Raw genomic sequence first — 19,740 nt, 5'->3', positions numbered from 1 at the left:
AGCATTATTCACAATTGCCAAAAGACAGGAGCAACCCAAATGTCCATCAACAGATGAATGGATAAACGTGTGTATATACAGATAATAGAATATTATTCAGCCTTAAAAAGGAATGAAATTCTGAAACCTGGATGAACTTTGAAAACATTATGCTAAGTGAAATAAGCCAGACATACCAAATATGATTCTTATTATAGGCGGTACCTAGAAATTACCAAGTGTTGTGGGGAGGGAGAGATGGGGAATTATTGTTTAATGGGTATTGTATTTCTGTTTGGGATGATGAAAAATTTCTAGAAATGTATAGTGGTAGTAGTTGGACAACATTGTCAATGTTCTTGATACCACTGAATTAAACACTTAAAAATGGCCAAAATGGTAAATTTTATGTCATGTATATTTTTTACCATAATTAAAAAAAATGTTGAAAGGGTTAATTTTATGTTATGCATATTTTACCACAATATTTTTAAAAATGAGGTAGTGTTATACGGGATTGACTTAGAAAGATGCCAGTAGTATTTTCAGGGGAAGAAAGTGTATGTGTATATGGAGGTGGGAGATTGGAGGGTGGGTGGGTTACTCTTTTTTTTTTTTTTTTTTTTTTTTTTTTGAGAATTTCTCTCTGTATATTTGTTTATAAACAGGGAAAAAGATGTTGACTATATATACATATTTGTTAATAGTGTTTACCTATGAGGAGTAGGACTAGGGAAGGAACTTCATACATTTTTACAGTGTTCCAAGTTTTTATAATAAACATTTCTTTTTTATAAAACAGCATTATTGAGATATAATTCACATACCATACAATTCACCCATTTAAAGCATACAGTCCAGTGGCTTTTAGTGTATTCGAAGCATTGTGCATCCTCATCACAATCAATTTTACAACATTTTCATCACCCCCTAAAGAAACTTCCTACTCCTTAGCTATAACCACTCAATCCCCTGTCGTGACCCTAGGCAACCACTAATTTCCTTTGTCTTTATGAATTTACCTATTGCTGTTATTTCAGATAAACGGAATCATCTAAATGTGGCCTTTTTTATCTGGCTTCTTTCATTTAGCATTATGTTTTCAAGGTTCATTCATGTTCAAGCATGTATCGATACTTTATTCCTTTTTGTGGCACAATAATCTTCCATTTTATGTATCTGTTCATCAGTTGATGGACATTTGAGTTGTTTCCACTTTTTGACTATTATGAGTAATGCTGTTAGGAGCAATCGTGTACAAGTTTTTGTGTGAACAAACATGTAAATTTCTCTTGACTATATACCTAGGAGTAGAATTGCTGGTTCAATTGCTGGAAGGCATTACTGCCACCACCCTCCACCCTCCCAGCCACTAGGCTGATTCCTGTAGTAGCATCAGGCAGGTCCCCACCAAAGTCACTGTGATCCTGTTAAATTATCAAAGGTACCACAAGGTCGATTGCTTTAATGAAGAATATCTTACTTCCTTACATCAAAGACAATGTTAAGATTATCTGCAAAGATAGTTCTTTCCTCTTGGAAAGAAGAGGAATGCCAGCAGTACATCAGTCCTTCGAGAAAACAGGCTGAAGAAGATTCCTACCAGGATGGGGCTGTTCTGATCCCTGCAGCCTGGGAATGGGGCAGATGACCTACCACAGGTGATCCAGGCTTTAGTAGGTAATGTGTGATGGCAGATGTCTCTGGACTGAAAGACTGCTGTACTGAAACAGCTGCAGGGCTACATGTGTAAGGCAGCATTCACAACTGAGCACGTGACAGCATACAACTTGAAGATGTAGTTCCAGCATTCAGGAAATGGAGAGAGGCTGGAACGAAGGTGGATATCTATTCCTCAGGGAGTGTAGAAGCACAGAAACTATTATTTGGGCATTCTACAGAGAGATTCTTGAGCTTGTTGATGATTACTTTGATACCAAAATTGGACACACAGTGGAGAGTGAGAGTTACAGATTACAGACAGCACTGGGTGTTCAATGAATATCTGTTTCTGACAGATATTACTCTAGAGGCTAGTGCTGCCTAGCTGTGATGTGAGACATGGCAATGTGGGACTACAGATGATAAGACTGTAGGTGCATTGTATTCTTCAGTGAATTGTACCTTCCTCTTCAACCTTGAGAATGATTTCTAAAGAAGACCACACTGTTCCTCAGTGTTGTCCCTGTAGTCTAGTTTTATTCTAATGGTAAAAGTAACTTACTTTAAATATATATATATTACATACATACACATATGTATGCAGTGTATATAAAAGTAACTTACTTTAAATATATATATATACACATACATACACATATGTATGCAGTGTATATGTGTATGTTCAGATTACCTTCTGCAGGTATGTAAGTGGAAAAAGATCTCAATTCAGTGAAACAGAAACGAATCTGTTAAAATCTATTATAGGCAGAAATTGTTCGAAACTTCAACACTTAACCTTATTGAAGGCAAAATGTAGCAGTAGAAGAAAATAATAAAATACAAATGAAATATGTTACGTTTATGAGGTTGTGTACCAAATGGAAAGCTCGTTTTGAGAAGTTATTCAGAAGCCTTGCTATTTTATTTGGAAGTTTTCAAAGGATTACTCCTACTAATAATTAACTGCACCTGTTTGATTGTGAGGGAATGAAACTTAGAAAATTACAAAGCTGCATGTCACAATATTTCCCTACCTATATACAAAAGACAAGGGTATTATTTGCTTGTACTCCAAAAGAGAGCAGAATTAGAAAACACTTCAGTCTTGAGCAATTGAGTATATGTTATTTAAGAAGAAACTTGCAAAACATCCTTGCACCCACAAAAACAATTGCCTTACTAATGAAAAAGGTGAACAGCTAAAATAGAGATGTGGTATTTAGTGTTTCACAAAGGTTTTTTTTTTTTATTACAAAATAGTTCTGATCTTAACAATTATTATAGATTTTATAGTTGCCTTTTTGACAACTTTCATAACACAGTTTGAGAAAATGTGTTGATTGCTATTTACTGTTTTTAAAAGTGGTTTTACTGAAGTATGTCCATATGGTCAAAAAGAACCCAAATGTTATATTTTCCTCAGAAATGGATGTGAGAAATGTAAATTTTATAATAGTATTATTTATCCTGGTTTAATTCAAACAAGATGTCATGTCACTTTTATGTTGTGATTAGTAAAAACTTCTTCCTTCTCTGCCTCCTCCTTCTTCCTTTTATTAAAAAATATATATATTGGGAAGCTTTGACTTAGTCTGGTAGGGGTAGGGGTCAAGGAAGGCTTCTCTGAAGAAGTGATGACCAAGATAATATCCAAAGCCTTAATTTTGTAAAGTGAAAAAGAATATTCTGGGTAGAGAAGAGCATGTGCACTAGATTTAGGGTTTGAGGAAACATGTTCTTGAGAAAGTATTGTGCCAGGGCCCTGGGAAGGAGGCAGGATATAATGGTGGAGACTATAAAGGAGTCCAAGACAAAGGAGCCAGAGACACTGAAAGAATACCTGGAGAATGAGTGTTTGAGGAAGAGAGTTTCCAGAAGGACGAATATTGTCAAATGTCACCAAAGGAACAGATATTAGAAATGACAATTAGAAATGTCATTAGATCTAGTAGCACAGTAAGGTTATGGGTGACATCAGCAAGAGCAATTTTGATGGATAAGGGACTAAAGCTATATTAGAATGGGCTCAGAGATGAGAAGTCTGTGAAGAAGTTGGCTTGAAGAGGGAGGAGAAAGGTAGCTGGAAGGAGATAAAGAGTAGACGGAAAATTTTTTAAATATTTATTAATGGGAAAGACTTAAGCCCAGTTAAAGCTGTAAGAAGAATTATTTAGAGGGAGAAGTTGATTATATGAGAGAAAAGGGCTAATCAGTACTTTATGGTTCCTGAGATGGCAGGAAGTACCAATCTAAGGCAGAGGATTAGCCTTAGATAATGGAGAGAAATCTCCTCTATAGGAACTAGAATGAACTAGAAGGAACAGATAGGTGGAAATGTAGGCAAGTCGTATGGCTCTGTTTTATGTATCTGTTCATCAGTTGATGAACATTTGGTTGTTTTCACGTTTTGACTGTTATTAATAATGCTGCTATGTGAACTTCTCTGTACAAGTTTTTGCATGGACATACTATTTAATTTCTTATATACCTACAAGTTGAATTGCTGGGTCATATGGTAACTCTATATTTAACATTTTGAGTAAGTGCCAAACTGTTTTCTGAAGTGGTTGCACTATTTTACATTCTCACCAGCAATGTATGAGGGCTTTGTTTTTTTCATATCCTCGCCAACACATGCTATTGTCCATTTTTTAATTACACCCATCTTAGTGGGTGTGTTTGGGTATCTTTTAAAAACTTATTTAAGCAAGTAATACATGAATTTTTTTCTTATAAAGTATTAGCATTAAGTAGATCAAGCTAAAGACCCTATCACTTCCATCCCAGTGTTCCTATACCTTTCCTGGAAGGAACAATGTTTTCAGTTTGGTATGTATTTTTCTAGAATTTTTAGAAATTCTCAACGTAGACAGCTTTAAGTAGCCTCTTTAAGTTCAACTGTTTTCATAGAAATTCTATAATGAGATTAGTTTTTTCCTTTCCAACTTCTAACTACAAAATGTGACATCTTTTTAAAATTATAATATTTGTTAGTAAAAATTATACCAAACAACAAATGAACTAAATGCCTTTAGATAAATGTTTATTGTCCTATATATTATGGCTTTTATAATTACAGCTATTGGTCTTCGTGTCATGGAACATCATCAGTAAAACCAACTTTCTTCTTATTCTTAGTGCCTGGCTCTCTGGCTATGAAAACCCTGTGGTGTCTCGAATTAATATGAGAATACAAGATCTAACAGGACTAGATGTTTCCACAGCAGAGGAATTACAGGTAGGTAATTACATTATCCTTAAGTTAGTTTTACACTTCTTCAAGAGATGCTTCAGGGCCGACCCTGTGGCTCACTCGAGAGAGTGTGGTGCTGGGAGCGCAGCGGTGCTGGGAGCGTCGAGGCCGCAGGTTCGGATCCTATATAGGGATGGCCGGTGCGCTCACTGGCTGAGCGCGGTGTGGGCGACACCAAGCCAAGGGTTACGATCCCCTTACCGGTCACAAAAAAAAAAGATGCTTCAGATGAGATTTCCTGACACTGAACAGGCAGTCCTTGATTTGCATTATAGTTTGGGACTGTAAAAAATGACCCTGGATGTTGAAACTGTACAAAGTGATTTTAATAACCAATGGGAAATATTATGATTGTTCTGTGACCTTTAAAATTCTTTGTCAAAACATAAAAAACTTACTGTTGAATATAAATGTATAGGGTAATGAAAAATATGTAACACTAGTATTTATTAAGTACACTGTTATTTTTTTTCATTCCCCAAGCCTCAGTCTGTCAGGTGGCCAGGGCATATTTTGTTCTTTTTTAAAAAGAAAAAAGTAAATTATTTAAAATTGAGGTATAATTCACATACCATAAAATTTACCCTGAATTTAGTTTATTCACATGGTTGTGAAACCATTACCATGATATCATTCAAACATTGTCAACACTCTAAAAGGAAATCCTGTCCATACCCTTTAAGCAGTAATTCTTCATTCCTCCTCCCTGAGCCCCTGGCAACCACTAGTCTACATTCTCTGTCTATAAATTTGCTTATTCTGGATATTTTATATAAATGGAATAATACAGTATGTGGCCTTTTGTATCTGGCTTCACTTAATTTAATGTTTTCAAGGTACATCCATGTTGTAGCATTTATCAGTACTTTACTCCTTTTCACGGCACAATGATATTCCATTTTATAGATATACCACATTTTATGTATCTGTTCATCAGTTGGTGGACATTTGGGTTGTTTCTGCTTTTTGGCGATTATGAATAATGCTACCATGAGTATTCATACACAAATTTTTATGTAAAAAAACATTTAAATTTCTCTTGGGTATATACCTAGAAGTGGAATTGCTGGGTCATATGATAACTCTTATGTTTAACATTTGAGGAACTACCAAACTGTTTTCCACCAGCAATGTATGAAGTTTCCAGTTTCTTCACATTCTTTTCAATACTTGTCCATTTTTTTAAATTATAGCTATCCTAATGGGTCTGAAGTGCTATCTCATCATGGTTTCATTTGCATATCCCTGATGGTTACTAATGTTGAACATCTTTTCATGTGTTTAATGGTCAATTCTATATTGTCTTTGAAAAAATATCTATTTAAATCTGTTGCCCATTTTTAAATTGAGTGACTTGTCTTTTTATTGTTGAGTTATTAAGTATTCTTTATATATTCTGAACACTAGAACCTTATCAGATATATGATTTGCACATATTTCTCCCATTCTGTGAATTGTCTTTTCATTTTTTTTTTTTAAATATCCCCCAAAACTCCCTTTTCACTTTCCTGATGGTGTCTTTTTGGCAAAAAAGTTTTTAATTTTGACGGAGTCTAATTTGTTTATTTTTTTGGTTGCTTGTGTTGTCTAAGAAACCATTGCCTAATCCAAGGTCACAAAGATTTACACTTGTGTTTTCTTCTAAGAGTTTTATAGTTTTATCTCTTATGTTCAGGTCTTTGATCCATTTTGAGTTAATTTTTGCATGTGGTATGACAAGGCAGGTGGATGTCTTTTGTCGGAGCACCATTTGCTGAAAAGACCATTCTTTCATGATTGAATTGTCTTAGCAATTGCACTTCAATTTTATCAATTGTCTTGATAATTTAAAACATTAAAAATAGAGAATTACAGAGTTTTATTTCTTTGTGAAAACTTATCAAGAATAGTTTGAACAGTACTTCTCGTCACATAAATTAAAATTATAGACTGAGCATCTTTTCTGTGTTTTGATGAATTGTCATACTTCTAAGTTTGGATCAACTTCCAACATTTTATCCTTTGTGCTTTCAGTGTTGAGAAGTATCTCTAAGGGATCTGTTACTGTGAAGATTTTTTTTTTCCAGGACATCTTCATCCTTTTCGTGGCAATCACTTTCCTCATGTTAATAAATTTGGCTTCATTAAGTTTCTCTGGCTGAATATCTAGAGTCTAACAGCAACAGTGCAAACATTTCCCTTGTCAACCTTGTCAGCTTCTATATCTCTGATTACATTTGATTTGAATTTCACTTCCAGAACTATCACTTTTCATTTCTTTGCTATACTTTCATCTTTGCCAATTCCCTCTTTCATTGATCCATTTTTGTAACATGTTACATGGGTTCATCACTGGGAGATAGGGAAGAAACATGCTTTGCTGTCTATGTGTGAATTGAATAACAGATGTGCAGTGACCAATCATTGACAAACTTTGAAAGAGGTGATATGATTGGTCATTGATTGTGATCTGTAGCTTTTATTTACATAGTGATTTGTGGACTGAAAAACTAGCAGCAAAGCTTGTACTTTATGCAATTACTCACAGTTAATATACCATGGTAAACAAAATTTGATCTGGGTTGTTGGGGGACTGATGTTAACAGTTAACTTGAGATTTGCACATATTGTAACTGTGCAGAGCAGTACAGCCTATATTTAATTTGCTTAATTAAGTTGTCATTTATTCCATGGTAATCTACAACTTCCATGGAATTCACCTGATTATTATTAAAAACTCTTCGGTGTGTCATTTTCTTCCCTAATGTGTATTTACCCTAACCTACTTAACCTTCACAAGCTCTTTCAAGCTTACTAATACATTTCTGCTTAACAGGCAGATCCAAGAGTGTCTATAACTTAGGAAGTGAAATGTCCAGAGTAATAATAATTTACATATGACTTTGACGTTGCTGTGGGTAACACTTTTAATTATTTTCTCGTATTTTATCAGAAATGCTGTTTTAAGTATGTTCGTTTTTCATTTATGTCAGCATTTTACCATGTTGTGATGGAGAGAAGGAGTTAAAGAAAGTACTGTTCTCATTTCGCAAATAAGAAAACTGAGATTGTATCCAAAGTTACATACATTGTAACTTAAGAGAGCAGGAAATTGAACTCAAATCAAATATTTCTCTTATTTCCTTTTGTTGCCTCATACAGGGACATTATCATAACCTTGTTATAACCTCATTGTCCTTCAGCAGGAATAATTGGTATTATTAACTTCTTCCCTTTTTTATTTTAGCAGGGACAAAATTAAGAGTTCGCCAGTATTTGGGGCTTTGGAAAACATTTTTTGATTTAAATTCAAAAGGAAAGTGTTCAGTGAAAATAAATAATAGAAATTTCAAAATTTCAGTTTAAGATATATATTAGGAAAAAGCATGTCCCCTAAACATTTGCTAAAGAAAAGCATATTAACTAAGGTTCCCTTTTCATTTCTCTAGAAGTACCTAACCATGATATATGAAGCCAAAATGGGGCTCATGGATTTTTTGAGTAGTACTCTTGTAGTTCTTTCATTCATGCTTTATTTCTTTCCTTCAGGTAGCAAATTATGGAGTTGGAGGACAGTATGAACCCCATTTTGACTTTGCAAGGGTAAGTAAAGAAATGGAGCACCTAAGAAATCCACTGAAGCTTATCCATTGTTAGAGAAAAAATTAGAATGACACTTGTTAAAGATGGTGTATTGGTCTGTTTTCTGTTGTTCATAACAAAATACCTGAAACTTGGTAATGTATAAATAAATAAAATTTATTTCTTACAGTTTTGGAGGCTGAAAGTCCAAGGTCAAGGGGTGCATCTGGTGAGGGCCTTCTTGGTGGTGGGAACTCGCTATAGAGTTCTTTGGCAATGCAGGCAATCACATGGCAAGAATGGAAAGAGCAGTTTTTACTTGCTCACTTACTGTCCTTATAAAGCCAACAGTCTACTCCCTGATAACCCATTAGCCCATTAATCCACAAATGGATTAATCCATTCACAAGGGCATAGTCCTCAATATCCAACCACTTCTTAAAGGCCCCACCTTTCAAATAACATAGTTGGATTTAATTCCAACGTGACCTTTGGAGGGGACATTCAACCCAAAGCAAATGGTAAGGCAGATAGATAGGTAGAGGAACCACTGCAATGGAATTTTGCAGTTAGGGAGGGAGATTAGGCTCAACTCCAAATACCACAAGGAAAAATGGTAATTTATAGTCAAGAACAGGGGTAGTGGTCAGTAGATGGAAATTCCTAAAAGGTAAGGGGAGATTCTGGCTAAAGTGACCTCACAGGATTCTTGCTGAAGTCAGGGCAGGGTGATCAGACATCACCTGGGAGATAATGGAAGATGAGGAACCCAATTAGATATCAAGAGTGATCAGATATTGAGAATGGAGGATTCTGGCTAAACTGACTTAGCAGGATTCTTCCTAAAATTGGACAATACAGAGAGAAACACAAAAGTCCCGAAGTCAGTGCCTAATTGAGAGGAGTTCAGACAGCCCAAGTAGAGGTTGGTCAAGGAGAGAATCTTTGTCAACATTGTAAATTCTGTTCTTTTAGTATTAAAAATTCATAGCCTATTAGGAATTTGTGGAAGCATGGTGGAATAGATATTTTGTGAAGCCTCTTTAGAAGTAAAAAAAACCACCTAGATGCCCAATAAAAGTATTTAAGATATTTTACATGCCTTGATGGGCCTGGAAGAATGTAGAAGATATTCCCAAAGGCAAACTGAACAAAGAAAACCTAGGGACTAAAATTAGAGAGTAAAGGGGGGCAAAAAAGCGGAGGCTAGAGGCTAATGACTTCAGGAATTTAGAGTTTTGGGGATTAACAGCACTGTGAGATACCTGCCACAGTGCAGGCTACTGAACCTGAGACCCCTGCCTAAAAGCAAAATCTCCAGAGGATTATTACATCTTCGGTGAAAGAAAGAATGGGTTTGAAAATCTGCTTTGAGGCAGAAGCCTTAGGGAGAGCTGTCTGTTTCTGTGCTGGCTGGGGTATAGTATGTATGGGGAGCTGCTTCTGGGAGTTTTAAAGTATAGACCTGTCTGCACGTGAATCTGGGATTTGAATTTTTACTACCCTGGAAGAGGAGAAATTTAATTTAAAGTTATTCATTTATTTGGTAGTGCTCCTTTATACCTGGCAGAAACAAACTCCTATCTTCCCTGGAGAGAAATTCTCATTCTGGCACCTCAGCTAAATATGAATTCTTTAGGGAAAAGAAAAAAAAAAAACAGTACCAACTGGTAATAAGACACCATTGGTGAGACTGAAACAACCAACAGATTTAGAAATCCCCAGTATTTTTTAATTTTTTAATTTTTTTTTTGTCTTTTTTCGTGTCTGGCAACGGTTCGCAACCCTCAGTGTCACGCCCGTACCGGACCGGCAACGGGATCGCAACTCGGTGCTGCGCCCGCACCTTGCTCAGCCAGTGAGCGGGAACCAGTCTGTATGTGGGATCCGAACCCTCGGCGGGAGCGCCACCGCACTCCCAAGCGGCACACTGTAGCAGTGCGCCACCGGGCCAACCCGAAATCCCCAGTATTTTTGATACTGGAATTATCAGATATAGAATGAAAAATAACTACATAATATTTAAAAAATAAAAGATGAGACAAAAACGAACAACTCTCAAAATGATTTGGCATATTTGAAAAATAAATAAATGGAAGTTATAGATTAAAAAAATTGTTGAAATTTAAGTTTTAATAGATAAGTTAAAAACAGAAACAGATAAAGTGAATTAGCTGATAGATCTGAAGAAATTAAAACAATGCATTTTGAGAGATAGGAAGATAAAAAACCCAGAGATATAAGGAGAATAGAAAGCTTAGAGAATCAGTAATAAAACAGTTTGAAAAAGCTTGTGCTTGCCACGTGCTCTTGGTTTAAGACTAAATATTGGTCCCTTTTTTAGTTCCTTAATATATTCAGCTACAAATTATGTCATTACTGAATCTTAACTAACTTATTTACATAGAATTCTAAGGAATGTGCCACATATTTTCACAGAGTTCTTGATCTATTACCATTTCTAAATAGGTGTAGATTCTTTTGAAAGAAAACATAGTCTGTATTGTGTTATAACTCTTTACTGGCTTAATCTCAGAATCCTAGACTCTTTCTGTGTAGACCTACAAAGAATATATTTTTCATCTCCTTTCCTTCTATTTTCAGCTATTGAAAAATGTGAGTCTTTGATGATGTGAAAGACTGTACAGTTAAAGCCCTGACATTACAAAACTGAATTGTATTTCTTTTTAGCTTTTTATTTTGAAATAATTATCAATTTATAGGAAGTAGCAAATAAACATACACGTTTGTTTGGAGGAGGTTCCCATGCTCCCTTCACCCAGTGTCTCCCAATGTTAATATCTTGCATAACTACAGTAAACTATCAAAACCAGAAATTTGGCATGGGCACCACAGAGCTTATTCATTTTTCACCGGTTACACTTGAACTTTTTTCTGTGTGTGGCTCTATGTAGTTTTATCACATGTGTAGCTTTATGTAAGTACTACCACAATCAAGATACATCATACCATCACCACAGGGTTCCCTTGCAGTATATACATACACCCTTTCATTTCCCTAACTGCTGGTAACCAACAATCTGTTCTTCTTCTCTATAATTATATTATTTCACTAATGTTATATAAATGGAATTATACAATATGTATCCTTTTGAGATTGTCTTTTTTCACTCAGCATAATTCCCTTGAGTTTCATCCAAGTTCTTATGGTATCAATAGTGTGTTCTTTTTATTGCTGAGTAGTATTCCATGGTATGGACATACTGCAATTTAGCCATTCACCCACTGAAGAACATTTGGATAGTTTTCAGTTTTCAGCTATTACAAATAAAGATGTGTATAAACTTCTGTGTAAAAAATACGTTTTTATTTTTCTGGGATAAATGCCAAAAGATTATAATGTATTTTAATTTAGAGTTAAATAGCTAGATATCAGTTTTCAAGCCTGATTAAAGTGCTGATTGTCCAAAAGAAAGACAATGGTAATAGCAGTAAATATTTGAGTGGTCATGAGTGCAAAGTAAATCTCAAGGTAAATTTTTACTCACAAAGAGTAAGTTTCATGAATGTAGCTAAGAGGTGGCTCTCATTTCTTGTTTTTTTGGAAGCTGAAATTACAGGTGTTGATTTTTTAAATAATCTGCAGTTAGTAGATATTGGTTCTCATTGGTTAGGCTAAAAAATCTGTTTTTTTTTTCCCCTCATGGTCTTGTTAAAACTATCCAGTGTATAAGTTGAATCAACAAGCATTTGAGTGCCTCATGTATATAGCGCAGTGGACATTATAAGGGAACCTTTGGGGATTGTTTTTGGCATATTCTTCAGTATATTATTACTGATGTTTAGTTGCCACTGGAGTATTTGCATTACTGAATTTTACACCATTGAATTTGACATGTTTTATTCACAGAAAGATGAGCCAGATGCTTTCAAAGAGCTGGGGACAGGAAATAGAATTGCTACTTGGCTGTTTTATGTAAGTTATGGCTAAAATTTTTATTTTAAGTTGGGATTTGATCACATGACTCACTTATTTTGATGTGTTCAGTTAAATTTGTTCTGTGTAGCTCTTATTTAGCATCCTAGCTTAAAGTTTTTACAACTGAGTAAAGAGGGTTAAGAATTTTTTTGCATTTGTGCCTTTTTCAGATTGTGATATAGATGTTCATTGTAGATACTTTAAAATTTTCTTCTTCAGGTTTTTTCAAATTATTGATAGTTCCACTACTTGGAGGTAGTTATTAGATTTTGGAGTACAGACTATCTAGTAGTCATATATAACATGTTCATATAAGAATCTCTGTATATTTTACATGAATTTATGTATACATACACAGTTTAGTAAACTTTTCTTCTGAATTAAATTTGTTATTGAAGTATGTTGAAGTATATCATATCAGAAAAGTGCACAAATCATAAGTGTATAGGTTGATTATTATCTCTCACGGTTGTGAGGTTGGATGGACTCAACTCATGGTTCATTCTCCAGATCGCTCATGCCCTTGCAGTCATATGCCTGGCACTGTGATCATCTTGAAGGCTGAGATTGAGGCTGCCTGAATACCTATTATTTTGGCCAATCCATGTGGCCTGGCTTTCTCACAGCATGGTGACTGGATTGTAAGAGCAAGCATCCCAAAAGAAAATGCAAAAGTATATGGCGGGCCGGCCCGGTGGCGCCCTCGGTAGAGTGCGGCGCTTGGGAGCGCGGCAGTGCTCCCGCCGAGGATTCCGATCCCATATGGAGACCGGTCCGCTCACTGGTTGAGCGCGGTGCAGGCGCAACACCGAGGGTTGCAATCCCGTAACCGGTCACGAAAAAAGACAAAAAGGAAAAAAAAAAAAGTATATGGCATTTTTATGACCTACCCTCAGAAGTCACATAGTACCATTTCTGCTGTATTTTATTAATTGAAGCAATTACAAAGGTCTGCTTAGCTCCAAGGGGAGGGAACATAGATCCTACCATGCATGACAAATGTCAGTGTCACATAAAAAGAGCATGTAGGATGAGACATATTGGGATGTATTATATTTGGAAACACAATCTGCCACTATGTTGTAACCTGCATTAACTTAAAAGGATGTATTTTATAGCTAGACATAATTTTGTTTATGGAGCATAAGCATCCCTTACCTCCCTCCATTTGAATTACATGTGGGTACTTCAAAAAGTTTGTGGGAAAATAGAATTAAAAGATAATACAAATCTTTCCATGAACTTTTTAAAAGTACCTTCATATGAAAGTGTGTCTCTTTTTGCTGTCTGTAGTATCTTACTCCCTACTCTGTTTTCTTCTTCTCCCCCTGCCACCTTTCCCATTTATCTTTTCCCCTATTTTCTCCATTCTGCTTTCCCTTCTTCCCTATCCACATCTCTCTCTCTATCCCTCCCTCCCTATTTGCATCCCTCTCACAACTCCATCCTGTTTCCAAAAGGATGTAAGATACATTATAAGGATTCATATAAAATAAATTAAAAATGAGAGCAAAATATTACAAAGGAGAAAAAGCAGAAGAGAAGTTGTTACCGTGTACAAACTCATGCTGTGAAGGCTTGTAATGCTTTCCAGAGCTGAGCTCTCCATAGAGGTTGTACCAGTTTATATCCCACCTTTAAATGCGATATGTTTGTGAAATATGTTTGTCAGACTTTTTGATCTGTATCTTTCACATATTAGATTGGCAGCTATTGTGATTTCAATTTCTCTTGTTATTGTGATTTGCATTTCTCTTATTAGAGAGGTTGAGCATCTTTTCAGATGTTTAAGAACCATTAGTATTACCTATGTTCCTGTTTTTCCTTGTAATTCTTTGCGTTATGAATAGTAACGCTATATTATTTGGCCCACTATCCATATGTTAGGTTATTTGACTATTAGATTATGTTAGATTACTTGATTATTATTTCCCCCCTTAATGTACACACCCTGCCTATTTTTCTACAATAATTATATAGCATTTTAATTAGATTAGTCTTCATTTTTTCCATTATTTAATTATTATTCTGAGATGGGCCACGTAGTATCTATAATTACTTTTCCTGTCATGCACAACTTAGTTTTTCTCCAAAGTTAATTTTTTTCATTGCTTAAGAACTGTTAGCTTTCTATTATTAATTATATGTTTATCTTTGTAAAATACTCTTCATCTCATTTAATGCATTTTACCTTGATTTAAACGGTGTCTCATATAGGATCATACCCTGTTTTTGGGGGGACAGTATTTGCCTGGCAAATCTTATCTTTTTGTTTTCATTATTTGTTAAGTCATGTGTTATAGATGCAACTCTTTGATACAACATATAGTTGGGGTTTTGTGATACAATCTGAGTCTGTCTATAAATCGATTTATGTTGCTTTTAAAAACTTCACTATATGATCTGTGTTTTCTTTGCCTTGTTTTGGTGCATATGCTTCTTCAGTTAACTTAGAAGGTTTGTGATTATTCTAGATTAACTTTATGACTATAGCTTTATACAATACTTTACTCTTCTAATTTTTAATTAATGTGTTGATTCCTTACCGTGAAAAATGACAAAACTGATTTTAGTTTATTGTTATTTTTCTCTTGATGTTAATTTATATTTTGTTTAAATTTATTTATTTAAGTAAATATTTATTGATCACATTCTATTCTTTTTTTTTTTTTCCGTGTCCGGCAACGGATCACAACCCTCAGTGTCGCGCCCGTACCGGACCGGGACCGGCAACGGGATTGCAACCCTCGGTGTTGCACCCGCACCTCGCTCAGCCAGTGAGCGGGAACCAGTCTGTATGTGGGATCCGAACCCTCGGCGGGAGCACCACCGCGCTCTCAAGCGGCGCACTGTAGCAGTGCGCCACCGGTCCGGCCCAATCACATTCTATTTTTTTTTTCCTTTTTGTCTTTTTTCGTGACCGGCAACGGATCGCAACCCTCAGTGTCGCGCCCGTACCGGACCGGGACCAGCAACGGGATCGCAACCCTCGGCGTTGCCCCCGCACCTCGCTCAGCCAGTGAGCGGGAACCGGTCTGTATGTGGGATCCGAACCCTCAGCGGGAGCGCTGCCGTGCTTCCCAAGTGGCGCACTGCTACCGGGCCGGCCCGCAATCCTATTCTATTCTTGAGGTACTATTCTAGACACTAAAGATCACCAGTGAACAAAACAGGTGAAAATTCCTGCCTCCATTCTAGTGCAATAAAATATATATTTATACTTCTGTATTACTTGATTTATCAGTTTTAGGTCATCCCTCATACCCCCCAGCTAATAAAAGAAGTACTCATGCCAAATTTATATCCCCATCTCCCTTTCTGACTTTTCATTAATCATTCCTTTGCTTTTTGTAGGTTTTTTTAAAACATATATGGCACATATATGTGGCATTTTGTTTTGTTTTTGAAAACCTAAGTAGCATGCACAAACTTAGCTATGTAAGTAGTAGTCTATATGTTACCAATATTCAAATATTCAATATCAAACCCTCCTCACAATGGCATGCTTTACTTTATTTTACCAGTGTCTTGATAATATTGTCCTATCTGTTATAGATGAGTGATGTGTCTGCAGGAGGAGCCACTGTTTTTCCTGAAGTGGGAGCTAGTGTTTGGCCCAAAAAAGTAAGCTTGGCTTATTTGTTATTGTTTTTTGGTCTCTCTATTTTTTCCCGAGGAAGAAATGCACCTGTATTTCATGGTTTAATTAATGAATTGCATTTTTAAAGGTAGTATACTTAAGGACTACATTATCTCTAGGTAAAATTTTGGGTTTATGGAACAATTTACCATGAGTACCTAGAGTAAAGAACAACCAGGGATTAGCATTTAAAAGTTTTCATTTCTAAAATGGGTTTCATGTGATGTTTTCCCCTTCCTCTTGTTATTGTAAGATTTGTTAGCTTTGTTTTGGCAAATACTCTTTGTCAAACAGCCTTGGAGTATTTATTCTTTCACATGATCAAGAAAAGTTTTTAAAGTAATATAATCACATTTTCAGAATTATATTAGAGGAAGATATAATGCTGCCATAGAGGAGTCCTTCATAAAGAACAGAGGAAAATTTAAGTACTGCAAAAAGTGATAACCTGACATTTTATTTGGGGATAATTTTGAATTGTTTTCCGTAGGGAACTGCTGTTTTCTGGTATAATCTGTTTGCCAGTGGAGAAGGAGATTATAGTACACGGCATGCAGCCTGTCCAGTGCTAGTTGGAAACAAATGGGGTAAATACTTCTTATATTCTGTGAATAGAATTTGTGATTTTTATCTCATATTTTGAAACTATTATAATCTACATCTTAAAACAAAAACAAAACTCCTCACAGATTTGCCTAACATGACTTTAACATTGTATGGGATTCAACCAAGCAAGTTCCTGATCTTAATATAAATTTGCATTCAACAGTTCAAAAGTTTGATGACAGATTTTATTAACTCTATTTCTACTTGTTATTCCACAAAACATTAATTGACTCAAAGTTGACTAAGACAGTATCTTCACCTCAAGGGTGAATCTGAGTAGAGTGTAGTACATACTAACACAGAGATGCAAATAAAAGATGGTGACTCCCTACATTTGGGAGCCTTCTTCAGAGCTTAATTTTTAAATTTGGTCCTGAAGATAGAATAGTAGTTTTCCAGGAATGTTAGGGAGTAGGGCCAGGACTAGTGTGAGGCTAGAGTAGCACTTAAGGTGCAAAATTTAAAGAGGCATTCACTCGGGGTCATGCAAGTGCAGGATTGGCAACATTAAAAAAAAGTAAAAAGAAACAGGTGAAATTATTTTTAATATATATTAATTATTCCCATATATTCATTTCAGTATGTCACTAGCCCCATTTCAAGTGCTCAAGTGGTTACCATGTAAGACATATAAGACATAGCAATATTAAGGAGTGAGGCCTGATCATCAGGATTTAAAAATTCTGCCCCCTGCCCACCCACCTGTGATTATAGTGTTTGAGAACCACTGGACTAGAATGAGGAGAAGCTAGTTGGGGAGGGATCAGTGTAGAAGGCTGTTTTCTGTTGTCTAAGTGGGTGATGATGGTTGGAGAGCAAACAGTAGACTCAAGAAACACAGAAGGGTATTTCAAAAAGTTTGTGGAAAAATAAAATTGAAAGATAATATGAATCTTTCCCCGAACTTTTTTTTTTTTTTTTAAGATGACCGGTAAGGGGATCTTAACCCTTGACTTGGTGTTGTCAGCACCACGCTCTCCCAAGTGAGCTAACTGGCCATCCCTATATAGGGATCCGAACCCGCGGCCTTGGTGTCATCAGCACCACACTCTCCCGAGTGAGCCACAGGCCGGCCCTTTACATGAACTTTTTGAAGTACCCGCATATGAGGAAAATCGACAGGATTTGATGAATAAAGACTGGATACAAAGGTTGAGAAAGGTAAAGAGGAGTTGAGAGGATTTGAGAATTAAGGTTCTTGGTTTAAATATTTTGTACATGTTGATGCCATTGGTTGGGCTCTGTGACACCAGAGATAAAGGAATAGAAAATTATGTTCTTTTGGGGTACATTTTTAAAAAGTATCTTGGAACCAAGGAAATGTAATGAGCACATAATAGAGTGATTGATCAGAGAATTGCTCCTTTAGTGTGCAGAGGTCGTGTTCATTTTAAAAAGGGTCTTTGTATTTTGGAGGTTGTACTTTGAAAGCAGGTAAAACAATGTTTTGCTCTATCTATGCCTGTTTCTTAATTCCATTTGTGTCTCATTTCAAGCCTCACATTGAACATCTTTAGGAGATGCACATAGCCCCTTAAATATACACCGTACAAATGTATACATACATTTGTATACACACGTATGTGAAAATAAAACCAACTGTGTTTTCAACATTTAGTCATTTTCAAGTAGCATCTGGTTTTGGTCTTGAACTTTAGCCTATGTTGAAATTTTGTTATAGACCTAGCTTTTAGAAGTTAATTACGTTTTAATTAGATAGGGGGAAAATTAACATATTTTTTTCTCTCACAGTATCCAATAAATGGCTCCATGAACGTGGACAAGAATTTCGAAGACCATGCACATTGTCAGAATTGGAATGACAGACAGGCTTCCCTTCCTCTCCTGTTCTCTAATGTGTCTGATACACACATTCCCTCGTCTTACCTTTCAAGCGTTTACAATTGACTAACACTCCATGATTGATTCAGTCATGAATTCATCCCATGTTTCATCTGTGGACAATCACTTATTTTGTGGGTTTTTTTTCTTTTAAGAGTAACACTAAATCATCACATTGTATATATAAAACCTTAAAGTTCAGTTGGTATCTCAGAAGACATAGGAATTTTTGATTTTATATTATACTTTAAAGAACTTTTTGGTTGGATAAAAAATATAATTTAAGCATCCGATTTCAGTATTTCTCTACATCTCAGTTGGTGGGTAGTAGACTAGAATGGACCATGGGATTAGGAAACAGATGCCTCACAGTAGGTAAGTAGGCATTATGTTACCTAGTCTTCCTCTGTTTATTTTCTGGGTCTACCTGAAGACTAGTAATATACTGGGACTCTAGTCTGGGTTCCGTATAATGTTTGCCCCTCCATACACTATTCTACTGTGGTGAATTAAACCTGTTTGACTTAAATACAGTATTTTGATTAAAAAATTTGTTTTAAAAGAAAGTTCTGCATAACAACACTGGCCCTTCTTAACTAAAAAGCTCATCACTTAGTCTGTTTCTTTCTCTTTTTTCTTAAGTGACTAATGATTTTGTCCAGAAATTTTGCTGTTTTTCTTAGTGCTACTACTATCTTGCCTCTTATTCCTGCTACAGCAGGGTGGTGATATTGGCATTCTGATTAAATAAATATCGTGCCTTAGGAGACTGGAAGTTTTAAAATGTACAGGTCCTTTCAATAAGAGAACTGATCACAAGAAAAAAGTAATCTTTTTCTTAAAAAGCCAAAATGTTTTTTAAAATTCTGAAATGTGTTGTAACAACAATGACCTATTTATGATCTTAAATCTTTTTTTAAAAATGTTTCTGTTTTCTGTGTGGTGTTTTTCATATTTAAATCTGAGCGTATGGTATAGCAGTAAAGCTTAATTCTAATTTAGATTATTTCTTTAGTACATAGGGTTTAGATTCGTACTCTTGGCTTTCAGTCACACTAAGGTCACATTATTGTGGAAGAAAACTTTAGGCTCTCTGAAGTTTAAGATATTTAATCAATCAAAATGTGTTTCCTGCAAAGAGAGCTCTACAACTTTACTGTGGTTATGGAGAGTTACTACAATAATGACACTTAAAACTTTCTCCTATTCAAAAATATGGTGTGGTAGTATAAAGCTGTGAACTTTATGAGGTATGTT

At 35.6% G+C, this 19,740-nt stretch overlaps 1 protein-coding gene and 1 pseudogene across 1 annotated transcript; both read left to right on the top strand.

Annotated features, from left to right (window-relative positions):
* Positions 1-1,355: 1,355 nt before the first annotated feature.
* On the top strand, positions 1,356-2,026 carry LOC103610705 (annotated as a pseudogene).
* Positions 2,027-3,534: 1,508 nt separating this feature from the next.
* Positions 3,535-19,408, top strand: LOC103610704 (prolyl 4-hydroxylase subunit alpha-1-like). Its single transcript, XM_008594813.1, has 7 exons — positions 3,535-3,597; positions 4,721-4,879; positions 8,423-8,476; positions 12,327-12,392; positions 15,951-16,019; positions 16,526-16,622; positions 18,394-19,408. The coding sequence occupies exons 1-7, from the start codon at positions 3,535-3,537 to the stop codon at positions 18,462-18,464; spliced, it is 579 nt and encodes a 192-aa protein (XP_008593035.1). The 3' UTR covers positions 18,465-19,408.
* The last annotated feature ends 332 nt before the right edge of the window (positions 19,409-19,740 follow it).

Source organism: Galeopterus variegatus, unplaced genomic scaffold (assembly GCF_000696425.1).
Source record: "Galeopterus variegatus unplaced genomic scaffold, G_variegatus-3.0.2 Scaffold11633, whole genome shotgun sequence".
In the NCBI taxonomy this organism is placed as follows: domain Eukaryota; kingdom Metazoa; phylum Chordata; class Mammalia; order Dermoptera; family Cynocephalidae; genus Galeopterus; species Galeopterus variegatus.
This window is presented reverse-complemented; position numbering and strand designations above follow the sequence as displayed.